At 36.6% G+C, this 25,949-nt stretch overlaps 1 protein-coding gene across 1 annotated transcript in view; it reads left to right on the top strand.

Moving 5' to 3' along the window:
* LOC119646910 (UDP-N-acetylglucosamine--peptide N-acetylglucosaminyltransferase 110 kDa subunit) overlaps positions 1-25,949 on the top strand; it is a 115,009-nt gene that overhangs the window by 11,161 nt on the left and 77,899 nt on the right. The window contains 1 exon segment of the mRNA XM_038047581.1: positions 5,859-6,055. Within this exon segment, the coding sequence (XP_037903509.1) occupies positions 5,859-6,055 (197 nt within the window).

Below are 25,949 nucleotides of genomic sequence, written 5' to 3' on the forward strand. Positions count from 1 at the left end.
GTAAGAAATGGAATTGCAAATTATCGGGGACACAAAACAAAGGCAATTGACTCTGGAAATCGGCAAAGTTGTACGCCTCTTATTTCATTTAAACAAAAACGGCCAATATAAATTTTTATTGAGAAGATAGGTTGGTTAGTAGGATTTGACAGTTCACATCGTTACATTTTTGGGATGGGGGTTAATAGCAAAATATCCATTTCCGAATCACGCTATTGTTGTTTTAATAGTGGATGAAACGTGTAAGAGCGAGCGCTATTATTATTATGACGATCACATATTTTTCAAATCTTGCTCTGAGAAATGTCGTCGAGCCCACTCCAGGCGATTCTTAACAGGTTCACGGAAAATTTCCTGCAGGGTTTTATTGCATCTATCATTATAACTTTTTACAAATTCTATTTTATGGTAATTGTCCAACGTTTTTTTGTTCTGCCAATTCTAAAGCGGTTAATTTTTGAGAAAGTTTTCAATGCAGTCTTTCATTACTTTAAACTGTACGATTTGATTGTTTGAACTGATTTCGGAAGCTTTTTGGTGGGGAGCCACGTTGTTCTCATTATAATGTAATCGTGCCTACCTAAGGAGGCTACTTTAGGTTGAATTTCGATAAAGACCAAAATTTAAAAGATTTCTAATACTGAAATTTTTTGGATTTGTCGATGAAGGCAGGTTTATGTGAACTTTGAAAATCTTGTAACTCAATCTTCCCCTATCACTAAATTGAACTGCGAAGGTACTGATATCAGGTCGACCAGAACTTTTCTTTAATAATTGTCGATCTGAATAGATTTATGATAGATCTGCCGCATATTGTTCTATGATAATTGGCTCTTAATCAAGCATCTAAATGATGTGGCGGTTGTCGTCTTGGTGGTAGGGCAATGTTATTTTGAACTTCTGTAACTTTAAAGGCTAGAATTTTTAGCATATATTGAAGCTTTCAATAAAAATAGGCAAACTATGGATGGTATTTAATAACCGCATTTGGCGAATTCAGACTGCCGCTTCTATTGTGCCATGTATAGGCTTTGCAAATAACCTAGATAGCAACAAGTGGTCAAAGTTACAATCACTCGATCGAATTTGGGGTTATATTTAGATAAGGATCGCAGAGAACTAGTGAGCAGAGCTACCTGCCCCTCACTCTAGGTGGATTTCGAAAAACTAGGCAGAAATGCCGGAAAGTGGTTGCTATGGGCAAATGTGAATTCTTCTCCCATAAAAAGACGATTGGTGTGCAACTTAACAACTCAAAAATGATATAATTTTAATTTAAAAAAAAATCCAAAGTATATACTAATGCTGTGTTATTGTATCGTGCTGCGTTTTTTTGGTATTGCTGCAAAGAAAGGAGATTATGCACGTATACAATTATTCGGTGTTCTCAACATTCTGTCCGTTAATGCGATAAACTATCAGACTGAGAATGCTGGTTTTGTTGGTATAAATCTGTATTCTAATTATTCTTGCAACTTTTTTCAGATTACTGGCCCAAGTCCATAATTTAGCCATTAGCGAAAGTCTATAACTTTGCAAATTAAAATATAAAAAAATCAAAATTGGGCTGCGTTTCCATTGTCTTAATCTCAGCTTTCAACCACTCTGGCACTGATTCGTAAAGCGAAACTAGGATATTAGAAATGAATTTTGTTTTGGGATGAGCTCGTCCTTAGCCCACCATCTACTTGATGGCGGGCTGCACATATTTGAGAGGCAACTTACTTCTGCTATTCAGTGCGCATGGGGGAGCGCCCAGTACTTTTAAAATTTTTTAAATATTGGCTATGCGGTTTCGATCGCAGGGCAGAGGCGATCTCATCAGACGCTGCCTCAGCGCCTCTACCCTGCGGAGCAGCGTGACCGAAAGCGGCAACAGGTGGCAATTGGCTCGTTTATATGCAATTCAGAACCTGCCAAGGGTATGAATTACAACGACCGAAATCGCATTTGTTTGAATCTACAACTGGTTAGAGCTAATAAAAATGAATTTTGTTTTGTGATGAGCTTGTTCTTAGTAGTCCTAGTATATTAGACGAATTGTGTTCATGCTAGACTTTATCGATTAGATGCTTCAATTCGGTAACAGCTGCTAGTTTTTTCATCTGCAGCTTCGAAGATATTATCAGAGGTGCTCAATCGGGCTGGGGACTAGGCTGTTCACGGGACATCTTTAAATTTTCTTCAAAAGTCACAACCTGTGGAAAGAAAAACAGTGGGTTAATCTTAATCAACGGAGAATATAATTGAAATACTCGCATATATTTAGAGATTGGGCGTAACGTGTACAAGTTTAGTCGTCTTGAAAAATGGTATATCGACCTTTTCACTCAATAGGAACCAAACCATGTCGCAGAATTTTCTTATATTTTACGCTACCATCCGGCATCTGGACATGACATATGGACAATGTTATACGGTTGATCTGTAGTCCTTGGTATCCTACTTTCTATTTTTTCAGGTGAACTATCTCTGCACAATTTGGTTCAACCAAATTAAATTTGGGCTCATCGGAAAAAATGACTTTTTCAGTCGTCCACTTTCCAGTTTATGTTCTATTTCACCAAGTCGCAATCTTTTCTTAAGATTTCATAATTGGATGTAGTGGATTTACAAAAGTTGTATTAAACACAATAGCTCAACCTTGTACGATCATTGATGACTGAAATCATTTCATTATTGTTGGGTAGTACGGAGTCATGATGAAGAGCTTTTTCGGTGACGGATGTGGAAGTTTCACGTGAATAAAATCGATGAAAAGACATGTTTGAACACAAATAACTCGAAATTTACAACTTGTACGTAAAATTTTCATAAAATATTCTTTTTTTGCCTAGAATTGAAAATTTGATCGATAGGAGGAGTGCCATAATCACACATCGGCGCTATATAACTTTTGTTTCTTATGCTACTCTCTACTCCTATCCCAAATTTTATGCCAATAGGTCTGAAAGAATTCAGAGGTCGCACCTGATTTTCAACTCCATTGGTTGGTCTATGAGGCGATGAAGCTTGCGTTTTCTATTGTATGATACTATATTGGCCTTGGCTCGATTGATGTGTAGCCTCGCCCTCCTCCACCAGGTACTAGTAGAGTATCCTCATATTTGCCCCTACAGTCGTCAAACCCCATACTCCACATTAGCGATGATTGTATCTCGCTCTGTGGATAACCTTGAACAGTGCTCAAGACGTTAGACTTTTTACCTGTTGTACTTCTATTTGTCGGCTTTCCACTATCATGCCTATATAGGAGGGCAAGGTGTTCCTTACTACCTTGCTGATTAAGGCGCCTCGTACCACTGTGTGCGATGTGTTTTCGAACCCCCTTCGATGTGCAAAAACGCACATATTGCTATTTCTTTGGTTTCTATGATATCCCGTAGTACGTCCTGCCCGATAAGCATATCGACACGGATGTTGGGGATTATGCATAACAACATTAGTTCTAGTATAGTCTCTGTGACCTTCTCCACTGTTGTGAGTACAAATGATGTCAGGCAAATTGGTCTGAATGATATAGGGTGAAAACGGATCTTTTTAACTGATTCGAAATAAATACCACTTTCGCTCGCCTCCATGTTCTTGGGGTATATCCCAGGTTATGCTAACCCTTACCACCCTTAGGAGAGATGCTAAATATAAATAAATATTTTCTAGCTTTCGAGCATACCTCTTTTGTTAGTTTCCAATTTTCCTTTTTCGCTTGTGTTGGCTGTTGGGGTGTCTGGCAGATTGTTGTTGTCTGCCGCCGGGGAGTAGAATCCCAGGAAATGAATTCTGGGAAGCAGATGTACACTGTCCTCATTTTCGGTAAATATCCCATCTTTCCTCTTCACACATAGAGCGGATATTGTCCTGTTTTTGGCTATAGCTTTGTAAAGCCTTGATGCTTGCATGGTTTGTTCGATCCCTTCACAGCATTCCTTGAAGTTGTTTCGTTTTGCTTCTCTGATCGCGTTGCTATACGTCAGTCCCCGGTTTGTTTCGCCTGGTTGAAGAGTTTTCAGACTTTCTTTCTTATTCGGGCTAGGTTCCTGTTCCACAAGGGGAATCTCTCTATGGTGTGATTACCTTAGCCAGACAGCGCCCATATGCGTCAATGACCACGATACCACCATTTCCAGCGCAATCTCTTCTGATGTCACCTCACATGTATATGAGCCATGCTGTCACTCAGGTGTCTTGTGTGTTCCAATTTGTTCTCCTGGGATTCCTTACTATTTTTTCTATTTCCGACTACTATTCTGTGATCCGACATAGAAGATTTATCCGACTCCTTCCAATTTTTGATTATGTATCCCTCCTGTATTATATATTGTCTTATGGATAGATTCAAGAATGTATCCACCTAATTGATTGGTGTTGCTTCTTCATCAGATCTCATGGCGCGCGTTTGCATTACAGTCGAGGCGAAGCGGTAGCGCCTTCGTATCGGAGAATTTCGCCAGTCTAACGACTAACTCCGATGATATTCGCGTGTCGTTTCCTAGTAAGTATTCTGATGCCCCGACGGCCTCGCGAATTCTCTTTCAGTGAGACTGATAGTCTAAGGTGTTCAGTCAGGAACCTTGAAAGACATATATTTTAAGCTTTGTTTAAGAATGTGCAAGTTCTTGAATTCCAAATTATCTGCATCCTTCCTCCTTGCAAGCCGTGAATCTCTCCCCGGTATACCTAGGGTTTTTGAGCCAGTACTATTCCAATGTTATCCTTGGAAATTGCTCCTGCAATTATTGCAGACGCAGCTTGCGCTTGGTGGAGGTTCATCTGGACTATCTTAGGGCTAGCCATTGGCTCCATGTGTACTTGGAGCTCTTTATCAATATCGGAGTATCATCTTCCAGTTTCGACATGCAAGTTCTTTTCGTTTCGCCTTGAGCCTTAGAACATCCAGGTCGTCCAGTTTATTCTCTTCTTTGGGAACCAATTTTCCTTCTCAATCGTGCCCTTTCAGCCTCTATGTCCTCCGCAATTCATTCGGGGTCTCGGCAGGTTTTCCACCCGATGTGTCTTCCGAAGCATCTTGGTTTCTGTCGGTCATCTGCCCCGATCGTGTTTTGTTGTTTGGAGATAATGCAAATCAATAAAAATGTAAACCAAGTAATTGCCGTCAGTCTCTGCCACCAGTAAGGATAAAAATATATTTAGAGAGTTTCTTCCAGGGAGAATAGTTACTGTATTTTGATAAACACTTTCATATGCTCTTTGAAGGTTCTGAACTAACTTCGAACAAATAATAAGATAAGATACAAGTATAATTGATTTAAAATTTAATCAATCCTAATAACATTTGGTACATTCAATCAGAGTATTGCGTAGATTTGAAATGGCGTCGTCCTTAGTTTATGGAAGAACAAGTTGCGGACATCTCGCAGATTTGCTGGCGTAGATTTTTGCATGCTAATTGATTTTGTCTGCGTAAGCGTAAATTTATTAATTTGATGAATGTTTCAGCGTAGATTTGGCGTAAATATTTAAAGATTTCTCTACAGAAGGAAAACTCTGCTCGGATTTCCTCAACATACACATTGAAATAAGTGAGGTGGTGCGATTGATACATGCTATGGATTTGTTACGAGTGAAATTTTTCTATTGAAAAAAAGAAAAACCTGAGATGAATGATAAGAGTTTTATTTGATGATACTACTTGAATGGAACTAATAAAAATATGAACAAAATTAATTGACGTTACTGTTCGGTTAACTTGGTCGAATTTAGATTCTGTAACAATTCATACATGTATCGGTCATGCGGCTCGCATAAATTCTCGACGCATATTCTTTTTCTAAATTTCGTTAGATGCCAGTATAAAGTGCCCATATTTCATTACGTTCCCTTTTTACTTATAATTAAAGGCGTGCTATTTGAAAGCTATAGAAACATGTCCAGGGTTTGCAGTAGCATGGAGTAACTTGGGATGTGTATTTAATGCACAAGGTGAGATTTGGCTTGCCATACACCATTTCGAGAAAGCAGTGACATTGGATCCAAACTTTTTGGATGCCTACATCAATTTGGGGAATGTGCTGAAGGAAGCTAGGATATTTGATAGGTGAGTACACGCAAACACATGAAATTGTATGAACATTGTATTAGATTTTACGTTATTCCTTTGTCTGTGGAATTTATGGGTCCTTCGAATTTAAGGAAGGAATTACATTGAATTTTAATCAAACCCTACTAGTGTCTAGATAAGTTTCCATTTTATAAGTATCATTGTGAAGAAGTAGATTATCTACGCTATTTTTAAGGTTTTGTGTACCTAAATATGCATGTTTATGATTGAATGTAGTCATGCGGTGAATCAAATGAAGTATCTCCAACGCAGACTTTAATTCTGACATTTACTGCAAAAGGGGGAGTGCGGGTGCTTGAAGGTGATGACTTCTTTTACTTTTTTTTAGCAAGTTAGTCAACCTGAAAAATATGAAAAAATTCACGAAGCGAAATACGAAAAAATTCACTATATAGTCCCTAGGAACCGAAATACTCTCCATGCCGATATCTGTATAAAAAAGATTAATAATAGTATATTACTATATGTTTTCACCTTAAGGTGCATTTACATCTGACAATTATGTCGCAACATTTATATCCGACGGGAATCGCTTCTAATGTAAACGCTGAAGAATTCATGTCAGATATTTCAACCGCCGTCTATCTGTATCGGCACTTCTATATGAGTAATTGTAAACATCGATTAGTTGCAAATTCAAAACTGACGAGGTCCGAAAATGGCTAGTTACTCCAAGGAGCCGTTCTCAGAAACTATCCAACCGAAATATGTGAAATGAAATATGTTGGTCCATGCACATGGTATCTTGGCCTCAAAATTCTCTCCATACCGATACCGGTTTAAATAAAGTTAATAAGATATTATCATATTTATTTGAAGTAAATTTGCTAAAAATTGACTGGGAACCCCGCTTAAGTATATCCTAAAATCATCAACTTGCGGTAATATAGGCCATACTATAGAGCCTTATACTACCAAATTTGGTGGAAATAGCCCGATTACTAATTAGTTATAATAGGTGTGAGTCTCATACTAAAGTGAATGGTTTGACCAACTAAATCCATAAACATTACAACCGAGGACAAATGCTCACTTAGATATGCTTTAAAAGCAAGCATTCCGAAATCAGCAGGTTTTATTATTAAAAAGACGAAAACAGCGCAAGATCCTCAATACTGAACTCAGACATCAGTTGCCTGTAGGCCAAAAACTTTTTCGCATTTCAAAATCCACTACCAAACCTTCATAAGTCATTTTTTTATTCAGTAATAACACAACCCGGGAAATCAGAAGCCGGAGGCTCCAAGAATGAATATTTTTTATGTTTTCTTATATTGTGTTGAGTGCGATATTTTCATTTGTACATAACAGTTAAGGCCCAAACAAAATTAAGATGCATGCGGAACGCTGGAGGAGAGAAGGTGCGGACCGCACGCAGCTTCAATATACAATGCAGATTTCAGGTCGGCAAAGTTCGCTCCACGTCGGCAAGGTTCGCTCTGATGACTAGATTACAGTCATTTATAATATGGCTGCGTTTTTTGTTTTCGGCTGTTACTTTTGAATGCGATTAATTTACATGAATCCGTTTTGAGAACTGTGGAAGGCACTAAATGAATTGCAAGTGCCAATTAGGAATGTCACTTGCATTATTTCCGGAGCGTCCAGCCATAAAAATTCAATTGAAGCTGAAGGTACGTGCACTATTGCCGGCATCTATGATTTCATTATAGTATAGAAAGATGCATTCGCTAATAGCACAAATATGAAAATTATTTGCAATGCCACGAATTTGTGCGCGGAAAATCGTCCTGCCTCTATATTTTATGTTAATAAAATCATACAATTGATGCCGGCAATAGTGCACTTACCTTAAATTGAGTTTTCATGAATGGAAGCTTCGGATATAATGCACATGACATTCCGAATTGGCACTTGCAATTCAATCAGTGCCTTCCACAGTTCTCAAAAAGAATTCATGTCAATTAATTACATTAAAATGTAACAGCCGAAAACGAAAAGCGCCGCCATATTGCAAATGGCGCAACAAACTCTCTCTTTCCTGCATGTCGCATTGTGCACCGGACTTGTTTTATATTGCTTCAGTCCCTGTAATAAACTTCATTTGGCAGCTCTCTCATTGCGGACGGACGCAGTAACTCCGCTGCTGTGTTTGGGCCTTTACACACTCAATTACACATTATTTTCAAGAACTATTTATGATATTAACTCGTTCTTGTAAAACCGTATCTATAATATGCCACTTTTGCTAGTATCTGGTTTCACAGTGAGAGTTGAATACTCTTTGCTCAGTCCTGCAGAAGTCCATTTAAAATGAATACAAATAAGTCGAAATACCGGCAGCTGAACGCTTGGGATGCAAAGGGTTCTTCCGTCTTATGTGAAGAACTTTTCACACATTTTTGCATTCAAGAAATCGAAAAGTTACTTCAGACATAAAAATTTTGCTCATTCTAAACAAACAAACCAACATTAGCTATGAATGTATACTTATGCACAATAATGATAATACTGTCACGGGAAGTTGCACTATGTCCTAGAAGAATGACTGTGTGCCTTTACTGGTAATGCTCCCTACTTTCAAGTATTTCAACTTGGGATCTGTTATTTTCACCTCGTTGCCACATTACCCTTGGTAACCGTAATTCAGGATACCTCCTAGAAAGAATGTCAATCTTCTTTTAATTTAGGCAGCTCCCAATCTCATTAATACTCCTGTAAATTCAGAACATCCCCCTCCTTGAGTGCATCTAAAGATGGAGAATAGTTAACCTCAGAGAGGTCCCCAAGGATGTCGTTGGGCATGTTTGTATAACTCCCGTTTTGTCGTGATGAATGATACTATGGTGGTCTTAGATCTCAGATCTTATTCTACCCACTGTGCGTGGGATTTCATAGTTTCTATATGTTCACCAAATTTCGTTTGAATTGATGCAGTCGTTTTGAAGAAAGTGTGTGTGAGAGACTGATAGATAGAAAGACTGCAAACCGATTTTAATAAGGTTTTATTTGTGTTGAACAATCCGCGGTTTTGCGTTCATGTTTCTACCGTAGTAAGATGAGCTAAACTGTACCGGGAATAAAAGAAATATATTGAAATTTCTATCCATATGTAAAGCAGTCAAAGCTATTTCTATCTGACACTCGACAATTTATTTCTGGAGAGAAGTGTCAGATGTAAAGGCACCTTTAGAATCATAAAATTGCAGTAATACAGGCTAAACTATAAAACATGATACTACCAACTTTGGTGGAAAACACACTATTATTATCAAACTCTACTCAGATTAAAGGGAATAGCCTGACATAGTATATGCATATACATTACGAGCTAGATGCGAATGGGACAAATGCCCACTCAAATATTTTTATATAAGAAATAAAACCTTTCATACCTGAAGCGTTCAGCTTCCGGTTTCCCGATTTATTTACATATTCCCCTGGTGTTAGTTTGTAGTTGCGCAACTGAACGCCTCCGTTTCGTTTTGAATGCATATAAATGAAGATGAAATTAGATTACTTGGGTGAATGAAGTATTTAGCAGTAGAATGAGGGAACCGTCAATAAACCGCTTTCACCCTTTCATTCTACATGTTTTGTTTCGTCGTGTTTATTCAAGTTGGTAATTTGAATTGATTGGTAAGTGTGATGCGATTATTAGGGGACAAGCAAGAAAATTGGTCCTTTTCTTAGTCAGCCTAGGAAACATGAGTTTCTATTATCCTTCATTATTGATTAGTTTTCTAGAGAGAAGATTATATGCTGTGACTAGGGGGCGAATATAGAGCAATTTGTTTTTGTTTATTCATGTTGAAATTTTTATGTAAATGACTGTGTCTTGGGATTTTCTTTGCTTCTTAGGATAATTAAGTTAGGTTTATTCGATTATGTGCGTAATATTTGCAGTTATGGCTTTAGTGGTTCCTTTGCAAATTGAATTTGCATGTTATGAGGTTAGATGACGATGGTATTTTTAGAAAACGCTTATTTTTATTGATATTTTTTAGGAAGTCTGTACATTTTTCAAGTATGCAATCTAATTTTCACTATATGATCTGTATCGCAATTACAATGCTGTGAGGGCCTTCATAGCGTCCAGAATCGCTACCTTTTTACCCCAGAATTGACAACTATAACACTGAACAGATTTTATATTTAAATAGATAAGCCATGAGAACCGTAAGTGTAACCATCCCGCTTATGTATAGTGTATTTTTCTCAATGAAAAAAAACTTTTTCCATGTCATGTTTATACAGACGAAATTGCAATTGCAAAGTAAGACGACTCCATTCATATGTACTACATACATCTGTTCTCCGAATTTATAGTTGACTTCGCACTTTTTAAAATAGACAGCCTGCAGAGATTCGGTTTTTAATGCGACTATTCAATTTCGAATATTATTTAGTACTCAATGTGATTAATTTTCTACGAAATTCGTAACCATTTCATTTGTTAGCTGAATTTTCACGCCAACATATCGGATATCATTGATTAAGCACTTCTTTGTTTACTTCATGTCTAGAAAAATTACATAAAACAAATTTCACCTTTGAATTAAAGTTATATTTTTTAAAAATGAGAATTTAAACTTTTTACATTCGCTTCTCAATAAGCTGAGTTTCAAGGGACTTTCCAAAATCATTTTAAAGTTTAATTCTTTGAACTTTTTGTTTTTTCGATTTTGTAAATAAAATATTGTTTTTGAAACAAAAGAGCAGGTCTAGCTATTTTCTACTCTGTATATGTTTCATTGATTACATTTTGATTGTAAGACAAAAGTAAAGTAAAGCTTCTGTAATATTAATATAACCTTTGCAGTTAGTGAAAAATGTGACATTTGATCTTGTGTGTTTGCTTCCTGTTCACTTCTTTGTGGACGCCATCGTCCAATTTTTTTCTACTTATTGTCATTTATTTTATTCACCACTTTTTTCACATATTTCCACATTTTCAATAAGCGTGCGCTTCAGTTGCATTATCATGGCACTCATTGTTGCGGAAGTTATAAGCTTCCTGCAGCGACCGTGATTTGAACTGGCGCAATGGGTTTGACAGGCTGACGCTCAATAAGTCCAACCATCGCGTTGTTCAATTTTTTATTTAGTCATCATTATCTAAATATTATTTAAGGACATACAAAGTTTTGCTCTGAGGACAAGATGAATTAGATTTCAGTTTGGAGTCGCAATAATTTCTATAATTTGACAGTATTATTGCCAATTGTGTTCCATCCCATAACATCCTTGTAACTAACTATTATTTTTTTACATGATTACCATTGGCGGCTTGAAAGATTATTTCAGAAACAAAAAAAATAGTTATCGTTTTCTGATTTCCACGCGAGCTTAATGTCTAGTGAAAGCTTATGGGGTTATAAAGCGGAACCCTATTCTCCGATAATGAAAGACTTTGACTTACAGTCGTTCATATAGGATAGCATTCCAGTGTTAACACCCAGCAATCGATATTAGAGTCAAATCAACCGATAACCAATTCTTCATCATAGTCCGATATATTGCTATCGCTGTTTCCAATTTCTCCTTTATTGGCGTGTTATATTTCACGATTCAATGAACACGACATATGTGTGAAACGGATTACTCATGAATATATATTTCCACTTGTTTTATTGTACCTTGATGATTACTACGCTCTCTTCGGGTGGGAGTTGGCAGATGCTTTCAGAGAGCTTCATGGAAGTTACGGTTGAGGTAATACGGTTAAGATTTATATCGAGCTAAAATTTACTTTTCAGGTACTCGGAATGGTTAAACACTAAGTCTTTTTTCCTTTTCCGTGGATAGCTGCCTTTCAGCTCGTTTTGTAACCCAAAAGGAGCGTAATCTACCTAGACTGCTGGCAGGACATATAGTGTATATATTATGCATATTCACAGATAGCACTGTATTATCTCCCGAAAAATGTTCTATTTTTAGATATAATCGTTGTCTGCTAAAAGCTTCTCGTATATCTGGCAGAAGTCAAGAGCTGTTGTTGAGAGGACTTTCAAGTGGAAGGCAATCTATGGGGCGAGGATACAAAGCTTCAAGTCAAAGTGTCGAATAGAGGACACCAATAAGAGAATGAAACAGTATTCATGGAGCCTTGGTTTAGAATGATGACTTGCTACCATCAGACATTCAATCAAATAAACTTTTATCTTCTGGAAGAAAGGAGAGGTAGGGAATAAAAGATGCTTTTCTCTGAGGATAAGTGGGAGAAGAAACACTTGGTTATAAAAGGGGAATAGCGCGCATGATTGTTTCTTGATTTGTTCATCCACATTTCATGTGCAAAACTTTTGGAGGGGTATTGTATCCTCGTAGAAATGATTGTAATATTACAAGAGGGTTAGGTTTTGGAGATGAAAAGCTTGCTTTCAAACTCGTTTTCTACAATAATTTGTCAATTTTTATGGCGTCGGGTCCTAACTGCAAGAATTTGTGGTAAATATTTGACAACTCCCGTCAATGCTAATATTATTTTCTAATTTATCAGCTTTCGGAAAGTCTGAAGAAAATGGAATTTGAGATGTGGTAGATATCAGACTTCATTTTCTTCGGGGGCAAGAATTAAAAGTGTTTCGGATTTTAATTATATAATTCCATCTATCAATTAGAAACTTTGTATTATTCAAAGGGTTCCACTTGGCGAGAATGGAAAAATTTTAATGCGAATAGCTTCATTAAAAAACTTATCACAAATGTAAAGACGCTAGATCAGCGCTTCAACACACTATATTAGCAGATTATTTCACATTGGCAGCCATGAATATTTGGAATGCTCGCATCCACTTTGAATGAATACAATTTTTTGCTTTCAAGTTATTACCTTTTAAGGTTTTGTGTGAAATAATAAAACCTTATTAACATCGGTTCTATATCTGTTTGTCTGTTACAGTCGATTTACTTAGAAACGGTTGATCCGGTTGTCATAAAATTTGGTGAGAACATGTGGTCTGTGTGTCTCTTTTCATGCAGCGAGTGGCGCCATTTCGTGTTGAGTTTGAAAGGGGGGTGTACATTTTTTTTCACAGGGTATGGTTATCTGGTATCAAATGAAAGGGCTCGATTATTACTTTCTGAAATTGAAACTCTGATATTAGATGAAATATAGGAGAGTGAGGGTTCAAAATGTGTGCCCCAAAAAGTGAAACGGATCTCGTTTTCAGAACTTACCCAACCGAAAAATCTAAAAAAATTCACAGTGATGCATCTGTACGAAATCTGTTCTGTTGTTCCGATATCTCTACAAATAAAGTTAATGATAGTATAGTACCATGTTAACGCAAAAAAATCTCTTGGACCGAATCAACGCCTGCGATGCACTACTGAAACCGAACGAATTCGACCCATTTTTGAAGCGGATGGTGACTGGTGATGAAAAGTAGATCACATACGTAAATCCCAAGCGAAAAAGATCGTGGTCGAAGCGCGGCGAGCCGGCCCAAACCATTTCCAAGCCCGGATTGACGGCCAGGAAGGTTTTGCTGTGTGTTTGGTGGGATTGGAAGGGAGTCCTCCACTATGAGCTACTCAACTATGGCCAGACCCTCAATTCGGTTCTCTACTGTGAGCAACTCGACCGTTTGAAGCAGGCGATTGACCAGAAGCGGCCAGGATTGGTTAATAACAATGGTGTTCTGTTCCACCAGGACAACGCTCGGCCTCACACATCTTTGATGACCCGCCAGAAGCTACGGGAGCTCGGATGGGATGTCCTATCGCACCCACCGTATAGTCCGGACCTGACAACAAGTAATTATCATCTCTTCCGGTCCATGCAAAACGCTCTTGGTGCTACTTAGTTTACCTCACAAGAGGCTTGCGAAAACTGGCTGTCTGAGTTTTTTGCAAATAAGGAGGGGGGTTCTGTAAGAGGGGATAATGGAGTTGCCTTCTAAATGGCAACACGGCATCGGATAATTCTAAGTATGTTAAATAAAGCATTAAAATTCGATCACCAATACGACATTACTTTTTCCCCAACCAAATATTATTAACAAAGTCAACAGCGATTTTGAACTGGTGTATACTTCAACTTTTATCATCATCATTATCTCTTGGTAACTATTTTCCATTGAATCTTAATAAGGTTATGCTCAGAGAAAAACCTGTACATTACTTACCGCAGATGTGAAAAATCAGTTTATTGATTCTAGTTGGAGTTTTGTGGTTCTCATATTCTTAGTAAATATCATGGTTTTTCAATGAAATATTCCTTGGGTTCTTCAGTCGGTTTGTTGAACTTTTTTAGCTTTCGTAAATCAGGCAGGTCAATTGGAAGTGGAAATCGCTTGTTAATTTTTACGCATTTCATTTAGTCACCTGCTACTGAATAGGAAAATATATTTGTTAATAGCCGTAGGTAGCAGGTTGTTTGTTAGCCTGAAGTTAAAAAAAATAGATTGAGGACAGCATTTGCTTTAGTAGCTAACATCATGTTGTTAAAAAGTCACACTGTATTTTGGCAATCAACTGACCTTTTTATCAGCGTATTCTCTTTTTCTTTATCAAGCCCGAAAAAGATCGGGAGATGTATTTTGAGCCCTAGATTTTATAAAGAAGCAAAAGCAGAATTTTTCTCAGATTTTTCGAGTATTTTCTGAGAACGAGTTATGCCTCTCTTCAAATTCGCTTTTCAACAGGTGTCAGATATACTTTCTACTTTTCATCTTATATCATATGGTTATATTCGAATATTTTACATCGATCGTATAGGGACCTTCCTATAAACTACGCACAAAATCCTTTCGTTCAGTTTATGCGTGAGATATCACAATGTGACTATGTTCACTAAATTTCGTCTGAATGGATGTAACATATTTCGTATAACGTATTTCCGAGAAATAGCGTATGACACACGGACAGTAATGGAAGAGCTGCCCAGTAAATGTTTAAACTCCGGATTGGCTTACTTTTTCGTCATGCCACCTATCGTCAAGAGGATTCTGAAGGCGTCGCAAGGGTTCATAGAGCCGAATATGGCAATTTGAGCTTGATTCGGCAGGAAGACTTCTTCGTGAAGGAACCAAAGGCCGCTAGAGCAGCATTTTTTGATTGTCTTTAAATTGCAATATACATTTTGGAAAATGGGGTATGGGTATGTATTTCATATGCAGCTGTGTGGCATTGTAAGTCTTACGACAAAGATATCTTAATGAAAAATCTGCATGATCCCTGCTTCTATAAGATGTTCTTAGATTTGCAAAACCCTACGAACGGCCAGGCAGAAAACTGTTTGAATATAATATATTACCGCATAGTACAATGGGCCTATTGTGGCCAATTTGCTTGGAAGTACTACTTGTTAGTCCGTGGAACAGAAGAGTATTGAAAAAGTAGCACTAGTTAAGCAAAAAAGATTCAAATTTATTAACAGATGAGTCGGCGATTAGAAGGAATTGAAGCATAAACCTTAATACCTAAGATTTTACTGCGGGCTAAAGCCTTCATCATTAGCTCAACGATACTGAGCAAAATCAGAATGTGGGTGGTTCAAAAGAATGTTATTATATACGAATATATTACAAAGTCCTAAAAATATCGTGAAATTGTTCTTCTATGATTATAACCGTTAAGGCAAGAGCTGAGATCTGGTTAATGGCATCTAAATGGGAAAAGCGGACACTACAGATTGCTTACTTCTGTAAACAGGAAAAATATTTTAAAATTTTAAACAACCATGGAATAGAGGCTTTTAAACTCTTGCATATGTCGTTTTTTAAAATATTCTAAAATCTATAATTGGATATATTCAGTCAAAATAATTTCCTTCAGGATTTAGAGGAACATATACTTTTCAATTTCTAGATTGGGGTCACCCCTTAACGTGTACGAGCATTTACTGTCAAGATTTATAGCTGTTTAAATTATTATCTTTTGGAATTTGTGTATTGTTTTAAAAACAATTGTCGGGTACATCAAAGAAATTTTATACTTGTGTAGCTCATAAAACTGACTATTTTTTGGGAAAAGTGATCGCATTTCGAGAGGAATTGTTTCGGTACTTTGAAAAAATTGAAAATTTAGATTTGCAGATGGTAGATATGGTGGATTGCTTTTTAAGTCATCCACTTCTTATTCTCTATTTTATTTCCTTTTCATTGCAAATTGATTGGCTGCTATCATGCTCTGAATGGTGTTTTTACAATATGATCAAGATTGATGATGATATTATTTTGTTGATTATTTGACGAGTGACAGCTTCTGTGCTACTTCCGTAGAGAATTTATCAGATTACACTTCTTAAACGAGCACAGGGGGTTGTTGTATTATAGTGTTCGCGAGCATTCATACCATGATATCAATTCTGGGACCATATCGATTTTTGTTTCATAAGAGTTCTGATTGTCATTGGAAATTTACTTTACATCTGTCCAAATTGAAAGTGAATCTTGGCTACTCCTGTTCCCGAGTTCTATAGTTTTTCAACCCATAGCCAGGAGGTATGTGTATGAAGTATAGAAAAGAGAATATATTTATTCATTTAAATGGTTTTCACAATGCACTTACATGAAACCTAGACATCAAAATATGTTCCATTCCGATATCCGTTCAAATAAACCTAATAATAGCATGAAATTTATCGGAAACCGTCCTTAAATTTATTATAGGAGTACCAAGTTTGTAGTGGCGTAGCGGACAATATCGTGCATAACACTGGCAAATTTCGTGGAAATCCGGTTATTAGTATCAAAGCTTATTCCTTCTTTTCTTGAACAAAATAAATTCGACATTGTCTTTGCAGTTCCATACTTCTGGTTACTACTTCCGGGAAGGTCTAATTTTAGTGCCTTCTTTGTGGGCCCAGAACTAGTTAGGTCGTCTCCCCAAGCAAAAAATTTGGAAAATATCAAGATGTCCCTATGTAAAATTTGTTCAAATAATGTTAGTAATAGTATATAACGATATTTCTTAATTTTACTGGGAAGCTCCCTTTAAAGCCGAAAATTCGCAAAACGCAGCAAAATTTCCAAGTTTGAATTGACTCATACAATTATTAACAAAGTTTTGGTGTGTCGAATTCGTTTATCTGCTTTAATTGACAGTATCCCGATACTGTACAGAATGCCAGGATCACAGTCAAGTGATGCGTAATCTACTTCTTCGAAGTGTATATTCTATGTATGTATGTATGTAGAGATTGCTTATTACAAATAAAATATTTAGAATGCATTAACCCATATATACATAGCAAGCAAAAAATATCCTAAGCATTTTTGAATATGATAACATTGAAGCTATTATTTTTCCAGTCACGTTTTAAGTAATGGAGGGGGGATCTATAAAAACAAGGAAAATCCATTTTTCATTGACCTCTTGTCGTACACCGTATGAAATTTTCTAATGTTTGATTCGCTGTTTTACGCTTGCATGAAATTTTAAAATTCGCCCCTATTCAGTTTGTGTTTGAATAGTGCCAATTAATTTTTCATCGGATACTCCATTAAATGAACAACATGTGACTTTAAGGAAGATTTTATTGAGGTTGCACGTTTATGTAATCGGTTTGTCGATTGGAAGAGTTTGTGCATTATTTCGAACATCTCCATCTTGGATCTATGAGAGTATCATATCCACCAGGCAGAGTAAGATATAGTACTAACACGGTCAGAAGAACATTGAATGGAAGTTTTATTCTACAACATAAAATTATCTAATTAAAAAAGTATGCGACACTGACCCTTCTATGTGCGGTGCGGAAATTATGTTTATGTTGTTAGTTCCAGTTAGTAAATTTGATATGGAAGATTCGCAGTATGCCATGATCACTTGAATGGTACAAAATAATAATGATTAGTTTGAGAACAGTTGAATGAATTGGCAGGTGCAGGCATTTATTGGCGTAGTGAAGGACAATGTGGATGTTGTCAGGGATGATAACAAGTTATTCTTAAAAACTAGTGGCTGTTCCTCTTGTTTGCGTCGTATTCTGAAGACTTTTCAGGTTACTATGAACTTTACACTTCCTTATTTATACACCTGTGACAAGGGGCTTTAGACATAGAAAGCGAAGAATTAACAGTTTACCGACCGGAAGCCTATTAACAGACTTTGCCGCCTCGCATACTGACCGCTAGCCTATTAATCGGCCTTTTATTATTGTTGCTTACGCACCGACCTTCATATTAATCGGTTTCCATGGCGATGAACAATTTGTTATTATATGAAGAATAATTTGTTATTTAGTATCTATTGCTCAATTACGTTAGCTGCGTTGCTTTGTGAGCTCTCACATTTTCATACATTTTTAAAAAATTTACCCTTCGGTCGGTGAAATCTTAACATGGGTTGCGGTTAAATACTGTTGTTGGACAACTAATTGGTTTTGGGTTTGCGTTGACGTTCACGTTTTACGATTGACACGAAATTTGGCGAGAAGGCGGGAATTGTGAACGCCCAGACTTGCAGCATCATTTTTTACATTGAGATTAAGAAAGGCCCCCATACATGCAAAAGGCGGGTGTAAATTTATTTTTTACCGGATGTTAATGTAAAAATCATGAAGCTGCTTCTATAAGGTGCTCAGGTTTCAAAATACTCTCCATATCAATATCTACCCAAATTAAGTTAATAATAGTATATTAATATATTTTTGGGGAAATTGACTAAAACCCCCTTAAGTTTACCCTAGAGTTTAAAAAATGCGCATTAATATAGATTATAGTATGAAGCATGTTATCCCCAATGATAAAAATCGTATTACTAACAAAGTTACAGTAGCTCAAAGTTGTCTTTACCGTGTAAAATTACTGCAACTCGAAATATTAATATCACACTAAAGTGAGTAGAGCTGAATGCATATACATTACGGGCTAAGTACAAATGGGATAGTTCTACACTCAAATATAATTGCCGAAAAAAAAACAGAATCTTTCACACCTGAAGATCCGGGCTTCCGGTTTCCTGACTATTTGATGTTGTTGAACGAGTATCTACGCAGTTCACATATACTGATGATATCCCGGTGTTGCAGTTGTTTTGTCGTTTTTGAACCGGAAATGTTATACTCTGCCGGTCAAAGACGTAGCTTCCTAATAGTTTGAACTCTTTCATTGTCCCATGTTAGTGCTAGTTTTGTTTTATTGCCTTGCGCTTGACCACTGCATATAAATCTGTTCGTGAAAATATTTAGAAAATGACAAAATATATAGTCTGATCTATTTTGCTATTCGTGGCGTTGCTGATGGCGGTAGTCAATTGAGCTAATAAATCTGTGATTCTATGACTAGTGGAGGTCGCATTGGGCGATAAAATCATTGAAGATGATTAGTTTAGTTATGTCAGAAAGTACTGCTCGTCAAATTGGTTTTCGTAGTAGCGGCTGTGCATGGAAATACACAGATCAGCGCCATTTCGATTACAAAAATTGTGTTTATTGTCTATTATAAAGATACGACGCATTACAGTATGTCTGGGCTTGGGTCGTTTGCCGTCAGTGACGTTTCATTTCCTGAATTTATTTTATTATTTGTATTCACCACATCCACACCAACGTTCAATAGTACACCTTTAACCCAAAGAAGAAAATTTGCCATATTTGCCAAACTTAATGAGGATCTGATCCTTTGTACTCATGCTTTTAAATACTTCAGATGATGGAAGGATTGGAATCTTGAACTCTAGTAGAGGCTTTGCTTCTTGCGGTGAAATCTTATATGATCAACTAGCAAGAAACAAAGATGTTTTCCCCACGTTATTCATGAAATATCAGCGAATTTCTGGGTAGTTATGAAACATTGTTTCATTAGTACACACCATAATACTGGCTCTCCGTACATTTCCTGTGAAATACTTGGTGCACAAGCTCTTTGGCTATCGTTTCTCATTTGTTTTGAATGTTGACGTCATTAGAATGAAACATTGAATAGAAGGGTTCACGTAAATAGTTGGAACTATTTTTTTTAAAAAACCATTTAATCCTACCCAATATGTTAATAAGTTTTTTTTTAACAAATATTTTCCTTTTTTTCAGGTAAGTTTCCATTGATGTCGATAATGTAAGTATTGATAATACATATTATATAAAGGTTATCGCTGTAAGTTGATAATTGCCTAGGACATGTTGGTTAAATATTGCAGTATCCACGTTAAATACAGAACGATTGGGCCTTAACTTCGGCTATTATTACCTGTAGTTGTACTCAGCTTGCTTTCGATTGTCAACAAACCTCTATTAAAATCAATTTAATGTCTGTTCGTTTATTTGTCATTCGTCTCATCAAATTTATTCTTAGAAACCACATTAGTTCACTGAATTTGAGGATGATTAAAAGTAACACAATTTTCCATAAGACTTCTTGTGGATTTGTAAGCGTCGTTAAGCCATACGAATCTACATACGAATCCATTCACAAGTGAGTCGTTTGATTTCCGAAATTCTACTTCTATGATTAAGATTTGAATTGTGACCTTCTGTTGCGGTAGGTCGCTGTCCTAGCCACTAAGCCATACAAATCTACATAAGTAGTGGTGAATGGTTCACCGATATTCTTGAACAGATTGAATAATATGTCTATCTTGCCCCCAGTTGCTAATTATTCGTTTAAATTTGCTTCAGAGTGAAGTATTTTTTCGGGAGAAAGGTATTGAATGGGCTGGAAATTTTACCTTCTAAAACAATCCACTCATTAGATACTCATCTTTACAACGAAAAGTAATGGTAAAGTGAATTTTGACGAAATTTTCTCTTAATAGTTTGTGCACTTCCTGTCACTAAAATTAAATCGCCGAAGCGCGTTTCTATCGGAATGGAGTTAAGTGAAATTGAAAATGTGATTTCAGCTGACATGCCCTCATGGTGGTATTTCATCGCTAAGTTAAATGACACGTGATAAATTTACACCTCCCTTTTGCATGTTTGGGGTCCCCCCCTTAAATTCGATGTAAAAGGATGTAACTCACTATATGCGTGAGCGTTCACAGTTCCCACCTTTCTACCAAATTTGGTGTCAAATGCGAGTGGCGGACAGACAGTAGACCGATTTTAATAAGGTTTTGTGTTTACACAAAACCTTAAAACGGAGTCCACAATATCCAAATATTGCAACAGGAGAACATAAAGAAAGCGAATCACGTGGGGTAGTACCCCCTATTGCACCTATCGAAATTAGGCCGCAAATTGTGAATTTCGGCAATTCGGTCAAATTTGGAATTTAGTGTACCCGATTTTTGTCGTATCTTTTATTGGAATAAGTCCTTCCAAATATTTAAAGTTTGATATTTTTGTCTAATTTTGAGTGCGTGCAGTCGATAATTATGTCATAACTTTGTATAAAAAAGATCAAACCATTTCCTTAGATTATTTTCTGTGCTAATCGCGCACAAAAAATGTCGTGAGAAGCTTTTATTACTGATTTCTATTAAGTAGATATCGACATAATATTTTATACAGTTATTTTTGAATGTAGTATTTACCAAAATATATAAAAATAAAAAAAAACAAATTTTTTAACACTAGAATAACCCCTTAAATGGGAGCACCTAGTTTTCAAACGGAACTATGTTCGGAAAATTTCGTTGTTTCTCATCCACTGGAGAAATATTCGATATCTTTCCTTTTTTACATCTTTTCACATTGCCCATGGACCAGTTTTTGCCTAATTTTCTTTTGAGTTGTTTGGATGAATCCGGCGAAAGCTCGCGACTTTACATCTAAGCTGCTTCTAACTACCATGTACACCAGGAGTACTACAGGCGAAAGCTTTTCCCATCCAATTTCTCCCTTTCGCTCTTCGCTGATAAGGAATGGGCTCTGAAGGAGTTGAAACGAATGAGTGTGCGCATGACAAACTTTCTGCAATTTTCCCAAAAATTTCTAGTGAGTGGAAGAGAGGAATTTGTGGGGTATTTTTGTGTTTATACGTCTATTTCCGCAATCGAATATACATACCATTCGCGTTGTGATTGTTCGAGAGAAAATCCTACTGGCGGGTGGCTGTCTGTTTTCCGTGCGATAGGGTTCTATGGATATGGATAGATGCAGTCACAATTTTCATATTTTTGTCTTTCATGAGAACTTACAGTTGGCGTTGATGGAGGAAAATGATCTATTTGTAATTTTCTTTTTTTAGTAGTTAGCTTTTAATAATCAGGCAGAATATGAAGCTAACGTGTTTCGGAATATTTGAAAGCCTTGGAAGCCTTTTAACTTCCTTACATTACATATTGTTTTGGGTGTTGTATAGAGAAATCAGGGAACACTGGGGAAGCAACCTCAGGACTCATGTCGGGAAATTTTTCTCCTTCAATTTTCATTGTGGTCGCTTATGAGTGCGTATATGCCGACGCTTTTTGATGGACATGTAGTGGATTCAGCCAGCAAGCAACCAGCCTGTATGATGATAGTCTCACGTCTTCAGGTTAGTAGTTGATCACACAGCACCGAGTAGTGAATACTATAATTTTTCGTTATCCACTTGTCGTGCATATGTTGTGTTTTTGGTTCTTCAAACTCTTAGTTTTTTGAAACTTTCGGATTTAATATACATACGTTAATCTATCTTCTATCACTAAAGATTCATTTAATTTCTATTGGCGCATTTATATGGGACTTTTCGGTTTTCGCACGTCTGAAAGGACAAATATATCCCTGTCATGTATTCGATGAATTATGTTGTGAATAAATTCGTGTTCATATCTATACCGTTTTCTTGAGTGAATTTATAAAGTTTGAAAAGAAAATTACGACTTTATATCTGCTACAATCTCTGGCCAATCACTCCACAATATTAAGTGCAATGAAGTTTATGCGTGGATGTAGTGTAGAGATGCGTTTTCCACCAATGCGATGGTGTCAATTGCAAAATAAATAATCATAACAATAATAATGAGACTGCCGACATGTGAGCATTCTAGTAAGAAGAGAAGAAAATTATACGTGACGTAAAACTTTTTCTATATATAAAGGAACACCACAACAGGATTATATTTCTATTATAATATTTTAAGGGATTTCAATTCGACATAGGAAACATTTTCGTAAATGAATTTCAATTGTTGTGTGAGTTTTAAGGGTTGGTGTATTTCTTGTTTGCCATACACATTAAAACGAATTCTTTTCCAGGCGTAAAATTCTCGTTTTTTGCCTGTGTAATAACAACTACTAGTATACAATTAAACTATCTAAATTTACTTTCACTGCATCCTTTATTATTATACTATCATAATCTCGAATGTCGTTTAGAAAGCTTTATGTCAAGTCGAACTGTTCACGATAATTCAAACAAATCACACAATATTGCGTGACTTGATTGAGAAGGTTCTGAGTCTATATTCTGTGAAAAATGTCTTCTGAAAACAGTTTTATTGGGTTTTAGCATAGGGTAATTAAATTTAGACCTGCATCAATCACAAGTATGTTTCTGGGATTTAAGCGGGCCTGTGGAGATTTGGTTGGGGTTTACTTTCTGTAAGGAAATAAATGTAATCTTTGGATAAAGATTTCAACATAAAACCGCGTTATCTTTGGCTTCATTGGAAGCTATTGGATTAAAAGTAGCTTTATCTTTTAATTCTCTAAACGAGTAAAGTGTGTTTTATGCGTAATTGGATGGTTTGATATAATGATAAGTGGTCTGACATTAAATTAGTTTTTGGCCCGAAGTATCTCTCCTGATAGGATTTGCAACAACTAACAAATAGTGTAAGATTACTACAAGAAACCTCCCGACACTACTTTAAATTTGTATCAGAAGACCCTGTATCTATGATGATATCCCATGTGTGGTATAAAATGAAAGGTCAATTACATTAAGGGCCCATTCTCAGAAACCACTCGATCAAAAAATTTGAAAAAAAATTATGGTGATCCATGCATCCGGATGGATCAAGTGGTTAGAGGGCTGGTCTGTTGTAGCGGAAGGTCGCGGTTCAAATCTCACTGGTGGCAGTGGGATTTGCTACCTTGACTGGATGTCGGATACCCGTCAACTTAGCTGTGAGTCAAATTAGGACAATAATCTAGGGCGCGCGCAATACTGATCACATTGCCTCCCACAGTGTACTGTAGTGTACCGTTACGGTCTTGAGCAAAGTGCCCTAACACATTTCAAGGCCCTGATACAATATGGATTGTCGCGCTAACGATTATTATTATTATTAATATTTCTTTAATAACAAAATCAAAGTCTTAATTATGAGTTAAGTGAATTCATATTAGAAAAGAAACCCGTCGGAAAGCGGGAGCTTGATGAAAGGTTTTATGAATTTCTTATGTAAGAAATTTTGAACGCACCCCTGTAATAAGACGTGCGATAAGTTCTCACAAAAGGCGTCATTCTGACTTACTTATCGTAGTGACCTTCAATAGGATTTGCGCGAAATTCCAGTCTTAGGGTGAACTGAAGGAGGAGTTTTCGGTTAATTTCTATAATATAATATGCACTACTATTAATTTTATATCATAATAGGATAAATTTCGAGGCTCCAGTCCACTTCACAGTTGCTTCACTTTTTCTCCTTGATCTTGATCTTCTCATCCACTCCTGATAGTTGCTTTCTTTTTTAAGTAACCAGTCATGATGAATATCAGTTTAAAATTGTCGATTTTCTTCATGCCTAACCTTACTAGTTTTAAATGTCTGATGGTCACTCATCGGTCAATTACGACCAGGTTTTCGATTTGTTTGGATTTGCATGTAATTGTGGTATAAGGAGAAGCGAAGTCTTCTAATTTTTCCACCAAGTCAGCGTGTATTTTCGAAGTCGATTTTTTCAGGCGGAAATAATTGTTAACAGATCTTATTTCCTTTTCTCTCCAATTGCTAGTGTGGGTTATAATATTGAATCCAAATCTCTGCCAATGTGATAAATAATAGTAATAATCGTTGGCACAACAATCCATATTGGATCAGGGCCTTGAAGTGTATTAGAGCACTTCATTCAAGACCGTAACGGTACACTACAGTAACACTGTAGAATACGATGTGGTCAGCATTGCACTCGCCCGAGATATTACCCTGATTTGACTCAGGTACTCATTCACAGCTGAGTCGACTGGTGTCCGACCTCAAATCACGGTACAAATCCCAATGCCACCAGTGAGATTTGAACCGCGACCCTCCGTACGATTCGTATTAACTACACCTAAGTATATTCAAATTTTGCTGAGACGGATGCATTTTTGGTCGATTTATAGCAAATGCGGGACCTATGTCAATTAAAACACACATTTAGTTTTGAACCTGCTGAAACTATATCGGGGATTTTGTTGATATTTTCTGTGTTAACAGCCTCATTGGGTAAAGAGAAATGACATTTTGACAGTTGTGATTTGAGGGATAGTATTTGTCAAAGTATAGTCGATTTCTTCATTTTCTTCTTTTTTGCTTTTATTAACACCGTGGCCAGCAATAGCTTTTCCTTTTTCACAAGATTTTTTTTTGCTTGGAATCATCTTTCTTTTGGGTCATTGTAGTGTGTGTAGTGTAGAAGCAGAACCAAGACTTCAGTCGACAAACCCATATTTAATGGTGCCCATCATGCTACTCACACTTCGTTCATATGTAAACATATTCCTTCTGCTTAATTCTCTTTCCTTATATTTGAAGAGAAAGAAAATCTCTTGGCAGAATTGCATTAGCATCTTATTTCTTTCCTTGAAGTCTGATTATTCGAAGCGTTGCTCGATAGTTACGGTTAAGTGTCATTTGGCAGGACATATGTGAACCTCTTATTGTAAAGTTTTGTTATATTAGCGTAGCGTTTTAGCGAAATCATTTAATTCATTTTTTATTAGTAAGGTGTCCAACTTGAAGATACGTTATTGTCTGTATTCAGTCTGATTGAACTACACGAAAATTCCATCAGTGAACATGCAACAGGTGTCATTGGCTTCAATACATATTTATGAACAGAGCTAGTCATGCCCGAATCGAGGGGATTTCCTTTTAAAATTGCATCA

Source organism: Hermetia illucens, chromosome 1 (genome assembly GCF_905115235.1).
Source record: "Hermetia illucens chromosome 1, iHerIll2.2.curated.20191125, whole genome shotgun sequence".
NCBI lineage: Eukaryota > Metazoa > Arthropoda > Insecta > Diptera > Stratiomyidae > Hermetia > Hermetia illucens.